General features: G+C 40.3%; 1 protein-coding gene across 37 annotated transcripts in view; it reads right to left on the bottom strand.

Annotated features, from left to right (window-relative positions):
* The window catches only part of ANK3 (ankyrin 3), an 825,851-nt gene that overhangs the window by 73,881 nt on the left and 739,112 nt on the right, over positions 1 to 12,858 (bottom strand). For all 37 annotated transcript variants that reach the window (XM_068258457.1, XM_068258458.1, XM_068258461.1 and 34 more), the window contains 5 exons: positions 10,790 to 10,997; positions 8,431 to 8,527; positions 6,079 to 6,307; positions 4,763 to 4,888; positions 2,284 to 2,406 (listed from right to left, as the gene is read on the bottom strand). In XM_068258457.1, coding sequence (XP_068114558.1) covers positions 2,284 to 2,406; positions 4,763 to 4,888; positions 6,079 to 6,307; positions 8,431 to 8,527; positions 10,790 to 10,997 — 783 coding nt within the window. The remainder of the gene's footprint in view (positions 1 to 2,283; positions 2,407 to 4,762; positions 4,889 to 6,078; positions 6,308 to 8,430; positions 8,528 to 10,789; positions 10,998 to 12,858) is intronic.

Genomic DNA, 12,858 nt, shown 5'->3' with positions numbered 1-12,858 from the left:
TATCTGAAGAATACAAACTCACACCTGGAACTAAGCAGTCCACTTTAACAAAGATCACAGTTATGACACCACAGCAGAAACAACAGATATTATAATCTCATCTTGCCTTAGTCCCTTAAGGTACATACACACGTCTAACAAGATGCACGACCATCATTATCCATGACATGACCGAAACCACAACAAACTGTATGCATGACCTGTATTTTCTGCGTGCCAACTAACTGCCAATTCATTTACATACTGCACGGGCAAGTGAAACAACGGACTGTATGTCATGGCCACATTCAAAAATAGTGTGTTGTTCAAATGACATTGTACACACGTGGCCAACTGCACGATATGAGCCCAATAGTCATGTGAGTTGATTTGCTGGATGGATCGGGCAAACAGCCTGTTATCAGTCGCTCATCTGGTGGTTTGCCACGTGTACTCACGCCTGATTGTCCTCCGACAAACCAAAATCAGAAGACAATCAGACGTTTTGGTTGAGCGTGTGTACGGATAGTATGGAAAGACCTAGCTAAATAATACTAGATTAGATAACAATAAATGGCAACACAGGTACTAATGTTCAACGCTAGAAGAAACAGCGCTGATGCTGCAGATTAGGTCTAATTAGGGTTTGTGCTCATCGTAAATCAGTTAATAGGTAATGACTTGCTACATGCAATATACTTCCTCATTTCTCCTCATATGTCTTCTCTGTAGACCAGACACAGCCTGCTTCCTGTTGGGGTTCCCTGATGAGGGTGATTGAAGGCAATGGCAGCACTCAGAAGCACTAACTAATAGTGTTCATTGAACATGCCCATGTTTGAATTGCTGGCAGTTCAACCAAAGAGGCAGTAAAACAACTGAATCTGAACACAGTTAAAGTCAATGGTAACAAGACTTGGACTTTCATATAAAGAGCCAAGTTTAGAATGCACGGTGCTTATGTGTTCCCCCAAATTGGTAGTCAATTTTAGGGAGCAGTATATTACAAAGGGGATTTGGTTTACACTCTGATGTAAAAGCAGGCAAGTGACAGTATCCCATATTTCTTTTATCGTGTTATTTTTTTTACACATGGGACTCCAGTGTCCATATCTCACTACCAGAACTACGGTAATTCTCCTGCCTCAGGTACAAAGGCCAAGGATAGCCTACCTCAAAACAAGACAAATAACATTTATATTGCGCTTTTCTCCTGGCGGACACAAGGGCATGCTAACTAAGCAGTAGCAGTGTGAAATCTTGCCCAAGGACTCACTGAATAGGTGCTGACTTACCGAACAGGTAAAGCCAAGATCTGAACCCAGGTCTGCTGTGTCAGAGGCAGAGCCTGTAACCATTACACCTTCCAGCTAATGCTCAAGTGATCCCTTATAGAAAATCCATGTCCAGTCACACCTGAGTGAAACCTACTTATGGCCTTCTGGGAGGCAAGGCAAACATACGCCTATTTATGATCTTACAAGTCACATGTCTGCTGCTCAGAGCCTCTTCTAATATGCTGACTGACATACATGAAATGTGCACACATCACTTCATTCATGTCAGTCTTTCTGCAATTCTTACAGTAACGCTCATCATCCTGTTTGAGTAAAGGCATTTTGTCATCCTGCTAAAACCTCTTTCCTCCACTGAAACTCACTTCTTTTACTGTGAATGTCATGGTTGGTTCATTTTGCAGCGCATCAGCGTAATAGACACAGGATTAAAGTAAATGGGAATCAGTTTAAAAAATAGAAAGCCAGATACTTACCTAAGTAGAGGAAAGGCTCAGGGTCCTAATGAGCCTTCCCTCTCCTCTCCCAGTGCCCATTCCAACGTACTAAATTGGTCAACTACTGCTATTTCCGCCGCCGAAGGGAGGCTTCGGCAGTCTTTGGGAGCCCGAGTGCTCCAGAAGACAGGCTGCACCACACTGCGCACACGCGAGCGCCCTATCTCGCACACTTGTGCGTGCACAGTATGGAGCTACCTGTCTTTGGGAGGACTCGGCTCCCGAAGACTTCTGAAATCCCCCCCAGTGGGGGATTTAAACGGGGGAGCTGCCGGCTAAACAAAAGCACCAAGAGAGAAGAGGAAAGGCTCATTACGATCTAGAGCCTTCCCTCCCTCCCTTTAGGATTAATATCTGACTTACTTTTTTTTGCAACAGGTTCCCATTTACTTTAAGTGTGTAAATCATCATAACTACCCTTTCTCACTAGGAAAGATTGTTCACACACATTTGTTATAAATAAGATCAGGCTGAATAGGGAGAACGCAGGAATAATGTCAAACTTTACGTACCTTTTTCTGAGTAGGCAGTGTGATGTTGAGGTTGCAAACAGCGGTTTGTGGCAGGCCCTTTGTGGTCTTTGGCTCTTTCAGAAATGACAAGCGACCACAAGGCTCTTGGCTGGGGTCCCTCACCTGCAAAGAGATCTAAATGTTAGCTCTAGGAGAAGACAGTCGTATTCAAAGTCAGGTTCAAACTCTTCAATCTGGATTCACATCACTAACATGTGGACGTCAGTTTATCTGACTGTGAATGTGTGTCAGAATTCTAGCGGTTTTATCTATGCAGGAAAACCTGTCATATGTGTATGGTTTAAGTTTTAATGTTCTATGCAAAATTTCATTGTGAACTGTAAAGTTAGATTACTTTTTTTAAAATATTGCTTGCTAACATCTCAGCATATTCCAAGCAGTGAATCTCATAATTGGATTATTCTAGTTACAAAAAGCCAGCACATTCTTGTTTATGTTAGTGCGTGGCCTTGACATTTGAAAGAGGCTTCTGTGTAAAGACTGGAATCAAGTTAAACTCACATTACTGCAGTAATTATATATGCACATTTTCTTAATTATTACACATAGATATCATTAATGTAAATATTAATAATCAATACAGCCCTTCTAAAGAAATAAATAGTTATTGTTAAACCCTATATAACATAATTTAAATACTTTGAATTACAGTTAAAAAGCTGAATTCTGCAGAGAAAGTTTCAAAATACATTAGCTGTTTTCCACAAAGTTGTTTAGACTGTCCCTGCAGCTGTGCTTGCCTGTGGTGAAAACCTACCCTGCAGCTGTGCTAGCCCGTGGTGAGAACCTATACTGCAGCTGTGCTTGCCTGTGGTGAGAACCTATACTGCAGCTGTGCTTGCCTGTGGTGAAAACCTACACTGCAGCTGTGCTTGCCTCTGGTGAGAACCTATACTGCAGCTGTGCTTGCCTGTTTCTGAAAACCTACACTGCAGCTGTGCTTGCTTGTGGTGAGAACCTACCCTGCAGCTGTGCTAGCCTCTGGTGAAAACCTACACTGCATCTGTGTTTGCCTGTGGTGAAAACCTACACTGCAGCTGCGCTAGCCTGTGGGTTTTCACCTATTCATACAGGCTTGTATCTCTAGTAACTTGCTAATTTCTTGTAATCATATTACTTCAATTGGTCACTATCTACTTAGCTAAATACCAAATCACTCTCTCCTTGCAAACAGTTCAGACCTGGGCCAGGACACTATCGGCATGGAGTGTGTATGTTTTTCCCATGTTTGCATGGGTTTCTAAGGGAAACTTTGGTTTCCTCCCACATGCAAATTAATTGGCTTCCTATAAATTGGCCTCAGACTATGACAGGTACTTAGAACTATGGGAAAGATTAGACTGTGAACCCATCTGACACATACAGGTAGTTACAAACAAAACTATATTGCTTTCTATAAAGCGTTGCAGAATACATAGGCACTGTATACATAAAATATAACATAATACATACATTTTTGGGTCTGTGGGACTATTAATAACAATATGTCAGTAAATCCAGAATTACATAGATAATATGCCGTGTTTAGTAACTGTAAGGTGCAAAATGAATTTCTGCACGATTGGTCTACAGTCTATAATCTGATCATACAGTTGAATGCAGGTTAAAGCAAACCTGTCACTTTAAACGGAGAGAAAGTAAGACACTTTTTTTGGTAGAGGCAGGGGCCTAACTAGCGGGGAGTAGCCCCTGCGATTGTAGGGGGGGCAGAGCTGTACGGGGGCTCCAAATACTACTTCAATCCCTCCGATAAAGCGGACACGCCTTCAGATCTGGGGTTTTTGTGGCCATACATACCATAGGTGTGACGATTACAATGTCCACACATGTTTTATGTCCATTACAAGATGGCCCCCAAGCTGTGAAGGTCACCATGGGAAGGCAAGGAAAATGGTGTGAACATTGGAAGGGCCTCATCAAAGTTTTTCTGGGGGGGCCCCATGATTTGAGGTTACGCCCTTGGGTAGAGGGAAGCCTTTGGGTCCTACAGAAGCTCCCCATGTCATTCTTGAGACCAGCGATCCAGCACTGGGACCCTCTGGAAGTTCTGCTTTTCGTTAGTGGACTTTATTTATGTGAGGCTGTCAGTCAGCCTCGTAGCATCTCCGCCTGGATTCCAGGCTCCCCCTCTGCTCCCCGCCTCTGTTAGCTTCAACCGATAGGAAGCAAAGCAGCGGCCCAGGAAGTTACTAGGGGGTGCAGCGTGGTGCGTGGGGGGGGGGGGGGGGGGGGGGCTGGCAGCGGTGGTAGAATGACTCAGAGGCATGTCATTGTGCACACGACATGCCTCTATGTCCTATTAGGATTATCATACGCCACCTCGGGTTCTCATTAAGTGGTTAATAATCAAACTTATGGAAGCAATGAACATTTGTCGAAACTGGCAGAGACCTTACACCTAATGCCCCCATCTACAGAAATGTAGACATTTTAACAAAGGTTGTGTACATTTCAGTACCTTTACAGAGAAAGGAAGCCGGTTTTCTTTGAAAGCATAGAAATTGAATATAAGCTGTTGTCCTCCTTTTGTTAATGGAGTTAGGTTTCCATAGCAGTCAACATGGATTGGCTTCCCTTCCAGAACCTAAAGAGAAGATAGAACAGTCAATTTAAACCTTGTTGTGGTTGGTTTTGCACCAGTTCTTAGTTTTTGTTGTTTGCAGTGCGGTAATGTCAGATGCAGCATGGTTATGTTTGTATTATGTCCAGACTCCTCCCCCATGCCAACATCAACCACAAGGAGGTGGTAACGGAGGAGATAGGAGGGGATCAGCTCTCTGTTTTTTCCTGTAAATACAGAGTTGATCCCTCCCCACCTTCTCCCTGTGTGGAGCAGAGGCAGGAAATGAGCGAGGTCATGTAATGGCTCTGTGCAAAGAGAGAAACTCTCAGAGCCAAAACCCACTAGTGGCTGCATTTCCGATTCAAAAATCAGCTGCGATTTCTGAATTGCAAAGTACCTTGATTTTAAGCACACTTTCCAAGAGGGATAAACCCTGCAGCCATTTAATGCGATCATTCCGGGGTCGCTCCCAAAATGCTCCACGCGGCACTGATCACAACGCTGCTGTGGAACCACTCTCAGTGGATTGTCGGGGATTTTAAGAAAACACTTCATCCCAATTTTGAAGAAATTTCTTCTTCAATCTAATTCTCCAAATTAAGTTTAACCATATCTACCTCTGCTATACCTAACACTAACCATGGCCATTACCTAATGATGCCACCCATTAACTCTGTCCTCAAACACCATTTTTAACCCTTCCACTGTAGAAAGCTTTACACTCACCTCAAACATTTTACCAGGACAAAACCTATCACCCAAAGTACCAGTAATACTAAAATATGTCCAAAGTGTCACCTAATCCAAACAATCACAATGTAATCCTAACCCCAATTGAAACTCCAACCCTAACCTTCCCTGACCATGTGAAACCATGTGACCCCTCAATAACAGTGATACCCATCTACCAAGATGAGATGTCCAGATATTTAATTTATCTACTGTACAAGACCTAATGCCCAGGAGTATTTCTTCATCCCTCACTTCAATTTACCGGTACTTTTAAAATATGCACATCTTTAAAAAGTGGTTTGAGTCACATTCTTTATTAATATAGGGCTGCTTCAGAGCAGCAGAGGGTGACACTTATAACTAAAGCGACAGTGTTCTGTTTAATCTACATCTCAACCGATCTCAGTTCATGTTTTACTTTTACTTTTGGTGAAGGAAGATAAACTGAATCTCCGAGGGTAAAGATCTGAAACTTGTACCTCAATGTCTTTACTTCTGGCAACCTCTTCAAAGTTTTCCTGCTGTTCCAGGGTTTTGTCCACTTTGTCATCAGTCATACAGAAGCAACGCAGGCGGGCTTCCACTGGGTCATTCATTTTGGCAAAGACAACAAACTTGGCCATATACGGAACACATATCAATTCGCGATAGAGCTGTGTTGCCAGGCTGACGGTTTCAGGAACCTGATGGCAGTCACCAAGCCAAAATCTGCAGGAAATAAACACATTCATGTATATTCAGCATATCCCAGGAGATATACACACACACACACACACACATTATACACAGACTCGCACACCTTTTGTTAAGACCAGGAGGGCAAAGGGTATAACAACATTATTTTAGTAACTCATTGGTAACAATTTTTTCATTTTTTTGAGCCAGATTTCCTTTCAAACCATTTTTACAAGAGGGAACTCTAATAAATGGCTTTATACAGATCGGTCATGCTGCTGATACCAGAGACCTAGGATATCCCGTATAATTGCAGAACATACTAAAAATGATTTGCATGTCTCGGTCCACACACAATTACATTAGGGCCATGTGATCTGTACTATTACCATTTTGCTTGGATGCATAGTTGATCACAGTACTAAATGAATCATTACATCAGCAGAAGTAAAGGCTTCTATACAATGTACTATTTTTTACAAGATCCTTTACCTAGATTTTTATCTTACATGACTATATATTCAATGAGATTTCAGCAAAAACCTGACCCAATATACGCTGGCAAAGTCTCCACCCCTAGCTTTCCACTGCTGGATTCTGTATGAAGCTACACAGCTGTCAATCAGCACGACTCACACAATAGAATAACTGGTCTTCCCCAGTGTTTGATATATCTTTTAAAAATCTTTTGGGAGGGCCCTAGCTTTTAATATAATTTCATTCCATGAATGTTTATGTGCCAAATAGAAAGGTCCCTTCTATATACAACTTCACAGTAAGACAGGGTTCACCTTTATCGACACTGGCATGCAAATTGTTAATTTGAAAAGGTGTGATCACCGTACATATGATGGAAATCAATGGAGTCTCTCATTTCTGTTAAAATAATTGCGAAATTGTGTTTGTGTTTTTGTCTGTGCTGGAAAAAAAAAGTATATTTTGCAGAATAAATATTGCACCGCATGCAAATGACTACCATTAGCCACTGAGAAAAACGCTTACAAAAAAGATAGGAGATTAAAGCGCATAATGTTTAGAAAAGGCATTTGTTTTTCACCTGGACAAGTGTGAACCCCGCCTTACCACCACGCTGCCAGACTAAGCTCACTAAAAATTGGACAACCTCCAGTGCCGTTTGCTAAAGTCAGATTAAACTAATTTTAAAGCACCCTTGAAGTGAGAGGCATATGGAACCTGTCATATTTATTTCCTTGTAGGGCCTTTTTCTCCTCAGTGTGAATTTGTGCATTTTTAAAGGCACACAGATTCACACTGCATTATTTTCTCTGGGTCCGTTTCCACTAGATGCGAAATTCGTAGCTAGAAAATAAAATAACCATGTTGCTAATTTTCGGACGTCACATACAGAGAAATCCCATGCAAGGTGATTTTTGTGTTTCCGCATGCGTATTTTGTATACATGATGAAGGGTATAAATTGTATGAATGCGCATACTAATTTGCATGTAAAAATCGCATACATGCGTATGCTATTTCACATGCGAATTTCACAACTGGAAAATTGCATGCATACCGGTATTTAAAAACAGTAAAAAAAGCTTCTAGTGGAAATGTTGCCTAAAATAAAGCAAATTGCTTGGTGGTCCTACTGATCTCTTTGGCAGCAGCAGTTTCTGGTTCACACACCTAAAATAAGCATGCAGGTAACCCAGTCAGAGCACCTAATCTGCATGCTTGTTTAGGGTCTATGGCAAAATGTATTAGAGGCAGAGGATCAGAATGAAAGCCAGGCAATGTGCATTATTTAAAGGAAATAAATATGGTAGCCTCCACATCCCTTTCACTTCAGGTGTTTGGGAGATGCTCAATGCACACTAGTTTCCACTTTAACCAAGAGATTTGTAGACCATGCCACTGCCTGAGCTGGGGCTCAGAGCAATGCTTCTCTACAATATATACAGCTTCTATATATATTTTACTAGTCAACAATGTTTGTGAAAAACTTGATAAAGAGTTTGCATTTACCCAATGCCTTTTTACTAAAATGTAATACACATGTCATTAGTAGAGGAAGCACAATTGATGAGATACCAGCTGTTAGTTTTCCAACACGTTTGAAATTCAAACTTTACATGCAATAAGAAGTAATCTTAAATTTCCTCTATTTTTTGTAAGAACATCATGTGTATCACATACCTGGCAGAAACGTTTGTGGTGAAAGAAACACAGTCATTAACAAACGTTAACGGTGTGGTCCCTGTAATATCCTCCCACTGAGCTGGAGACGTCCCACCTGTGAAATAAAGCAACAAAAAATGTGCATAGTTATCACTAGAGACATGGCATAGGATGCACCTGTATATATTTCAAAACAATAGAGGCAGGCATGTAATTAAGATAGCACACTTAAGCCAAAAGACGTGCATTTTAACACAACAGCAGTCTCACTACAGATTTAATGTAAGCAGCCCCTTAATGGTAACTATCTTTTGCCAGTGGTTGATTACTTACTCATGTTGATGCATTAAATGCCTATGAACTGAAGGGTGGTTGAAAGGCAACCAGCCTTTCTTTGTTCATTTTAGCATCAATATATGCTGGAAAACGCACCATTGTTAAACATGTGGATTAGTGTTTTGCCTTGTATGGCTGATGTTGGAGACCATGCTCTATGCCCACCAAAATGTTAGAAAATGCTTGTTTCATTTCCTTTTTTCTGTCTGGGTTTCATTTTAGAAGCTTGCATTTGTTTAAAAAAATTGATTTTTTTCAAAAACTACAAGTCCAATTTGAATTTTTTTTTTGACTTGTTCCTATGGAAACACAGGCTGCTCGTATCAGCGGGTCGTTCGTAAGTCGGGCTAAACTATTACTTTAGTAGGGGTGCAGTACTTCATTACTTAAAGAGACACTGAAGCGAAAACAAAAATTATGCTATTATGATTTGTATGTGTAGTACAGCTAAGAAATAAAACATTAAGATCAGATACATCAGTCTAATTGTTTCCAGTACAGGAAGAGTTAAGAAACTCCAGTTGTTATCTCTATGCAAAAAAGCAATTAAGCTCTACGACTTTCAAAGTCTTGGAGAGGGCTGTTATCTGACTTTTATTATCTCAAGTGTTATTGAACTATTTACTTTTTCTCTGCCAGAGGAGAGGTCATTAGTTCACAGACTGCGCTGAAAGAATCATTTTGAATGCTGAGTGTTGAGTAATCTGCACATATCGAATGATGCAATGTTAGAAAAAACACTATATACCTGAAAATAAAAATATGAGAATATTTTCTTTGCTGCTAAACTTCTAGTAATTATTCATAGTACACAACCAATTCATTATATCATATATTTTTTTTTCGCTTCAGTGTCTCTTTAAGTACAGAACCCAAACAAAGGCCATTCTGTGCCTGAAGGAGGGTCCTAGGTAAGCATCTTGAAACAAGGTTCTTTTGTAGTCACACTCTACAAACCCTTCTGCTACCAAACTTTTACAAGCCCAGCTGCCATGCTTCTCTTTTGTGTCACTCACTTGGCAGGGTAGTCAGACTTGAAACAGAACAAGAAAGTAGTACAGGCAGAGTTCAACAAAAATGCAACCTCCTTAACTTTATCACTTGAGATTTGCTTTACACTCTGTGCTTTGATAACTTGTGCAGTAGTGCTGACTACATACAGTAGTTACCTTGTGCAACAGAGCCAACTACTTCTACCTGTACAGTATTCATGGCTAGAAGGCAAATCTATGTATTACTATCAACAATTGGGTTAACAAGTAATACTTTTGATTTGCACAATAAGTTTTTTGCCTGGGCTTTGTTAATGCATGCATTACTTTAGTAAAAAAAAATAAAACATAAAAATATATATATATATTTCTTTGTGATGGGTATGTATGCTGTGGCTATTAAATAATTGCAACTCTGTTTGTGTTGATCTTTATATAAAACATACAAGATAATCAATTCAGAATTAATATTAAATCTTGGAAAATACATGGATGAATTGAATTTGTATACTGTTCTATACATCAGCTATGTAATGGCTATGGGACTGTTTCCACTACACACAGAATGTATGCAGAAAAACTGACTCCAATGAATGCCTATGGGAAAATCTGCATCAGAATAATCGCATTTCGTGGAAACAGGCCCATAGGCATTCATTTGAGTCAGTTTTTCTGCATTTATTCTGCATCCAATCTGCGTGTAGTGGAAACAGGCCCTACCTGAAATCAGCCCTTATCAGTTCAGAGTTCACATTCCATGACAGCTCAGCTGTGAATGGATGCCAAAAGGTATAAATTTCCCTTAACTCCAATTTCCTGCAAATACTTATCGGCATGTGGCACTTTACTAATAAGAGCATGTCTGGCAGATTGTCTGAATTTGAATTCATTTAATCCGCCAGAAGAGAAAGACGGCTGACCTCCTAGGCAAGTGAGTAATCGTAAAACTAGATCAAAAAAACGATTGCAGCACGTGACTGTGGACAAATGTAATGATCAGAGACCTTGCACTTTTGTGTAAAAAGAAGGAGATGAAAGTTAACACCAACCTGTAATGCTGCACAGCAGCCTCAAACTTGGGGTGGTGTCTCCTTTATACCCGTTGCTTACTCCTTCACCAGAAGGTGGTGGCACTGGGATTGTCATCGTTATTGGCTTGTGAAATTTCCGTCTTCTGGGTTCCACCGTGACAATGGGGCTGAATGTTGCTCTGTTTCCAATGACTTTCTTGACCAGTTCATCAGGTACCGGCTGTGCCTGTAATATATGAAGTTTTGAATAATTTATTGTAAGCACCCAGCAGCATCTAATGACCCCACTATAAAACAGCTGCTGCTTCAGGATTTTCCATCAACTCAAATGTCATTTGTTCTGACCTGATCTGAAATGTATTTGTTCGTTGAACTCTGTGTTTATGTAGCCAGGAAAACAAGACTGTAACCCGCAAGGACAACTTTATGTATAAGGTGTTCAAATTTCAGCATCACGTTGCGAACAATGTATCACATAACAATTCATCTGTGAAGTCCATGAGGTTACAAAATGCATTTGAAAAATATATTTTTTTAAAATTATACTTTTGTGTACTAATGAATTGTTCACCAAAATAGTTTAAACCAGATGACCAAGACCACCACAGAACTCTCCACAGTTGGCTGCCATCCCTTTCTTTTCCAAGAATTCGCTTTTTTGACTTCGCTATTCTGTAGTTATTGAATCCCATAATATAGATTTATGCATGCATGTAATGAAGGCGCCAGGAAATTTGGGCGCAGGGAAAAGGTGAAAAACTGCTCACCCTGCTCCTGCAAAAGTCCCAATGGCGTTTATTAGTAATCTCCCACCAGGCCGCCGTGGACTCCGGGTGTAAGATTTTCGACTGCCAGCTATTGTTGGTGGCTGAATTACACTGTTCTTATAGTAATTTGGGTGGCCAAATTATTGTCTGAGCGCCACTATATCCGTAATTCACATTATTGCCTATGGTGGTGCATGGTGCACCCAAATTTCCTACGCCGCTTTTGCCTGGCTCGAAATATGTTGCTATCAAGGCTCCCTATTGTTTATATAAACAAAAAACTCAAAGTAGCATGATAGGACATGTAAATCAAAGAGAAATTTTTTGGAAGACGATCAGAAAATGAAGCCAAACTGTATGGACTTACATGTGTGTTATTACATGATAAACAGTGTAAATGTTCTCTTGGGCAGAGAACATTAAAAGGGGCCTAAACTGGGAATAGTGTGATTACTAGCTCAAAAAAAGCACACACAGAAAAGAAAACGATGGACAACCATTGGCCGCCTGTTTAGAATACAATAAACACTGTAATGCTGTAGGAATACAATTTTATTTACAGTTAAACTTCAAAGAGACTCTCATTCCAGGAAGCGTTCCGACCACTCCTCAATGCATATCCAGTATCCATTTACAAATAACCAGAGCTGAACTCTTGCTTCAGGATTATCCCATTTATTGCATAACGATCCTACACAGATTATTCATAATTTAGCATTACAATTCAGTGCAAAAGCCTTTCCCCGAGAGTCCTTGAGGAAGGGCTTCTGACCTGAAACAACATATTCAATTGTGTATAAGCCGTTTAACATACTTCTGCAGTAAATATGATAATCCCAAAGCAACGGTTGAGCTCTGGTTGTCTGTTCATGGATACCGGTGTGCTATATAGTATCCAATGAGGAATTTCTGGACCATTCAGTAAGAAGGGTGTCATTGGAAAGGGGTCAGCAGGCCAGATAAAGATGAAAACTTCAGTGGAGTGGTTAATTCTTTCTTTCTGTAGTTTAAGTATGTTACACTAAGAAAATTGCAGGTGTACATACACATCATACGATTGTATTCTGGAATGCTTACACCCTTTTTGATATTCAGGCCTCAGGTGTCAGTGCAGCATTATTCTGTGACCCCCAAATATATGACTTCCAGCACAAAATATGGCTCCCTAAAAACCCATAAAATAATTTATGTGTCAAGTTCTATTTCAGTTCCCAAACAGTTTCTATCTTACTAAGAGCAGTCAGTTTTCACTGCGATAATGTGAATGCTCCTATTTTTTGGTGCCCAGTGTGATTTTTATAGTTAGAATTTGGAGTAAAC

Source organism: Hyperolius riggenbachi, chromosome 10 (genome assembly GCF_040937935.1).
Source record: "Hyperolius riggenbachi isolate aHypRig1 chromosome 10, aHypRig1.pri, whole genome shotgun sequence".
Classification (NCBI taxonomy): Eukaryota; Metazoa; Chordata; class Amphibia; order Anura; family Hyperoliidae; genus Hyperolius; species Hyperolius riggenbachi.
The sequence above is the reverse complement of the archived record's forward strand: the minus strand, read 5'-3'. Positions and strand labels throughout refer to the sequence as shown.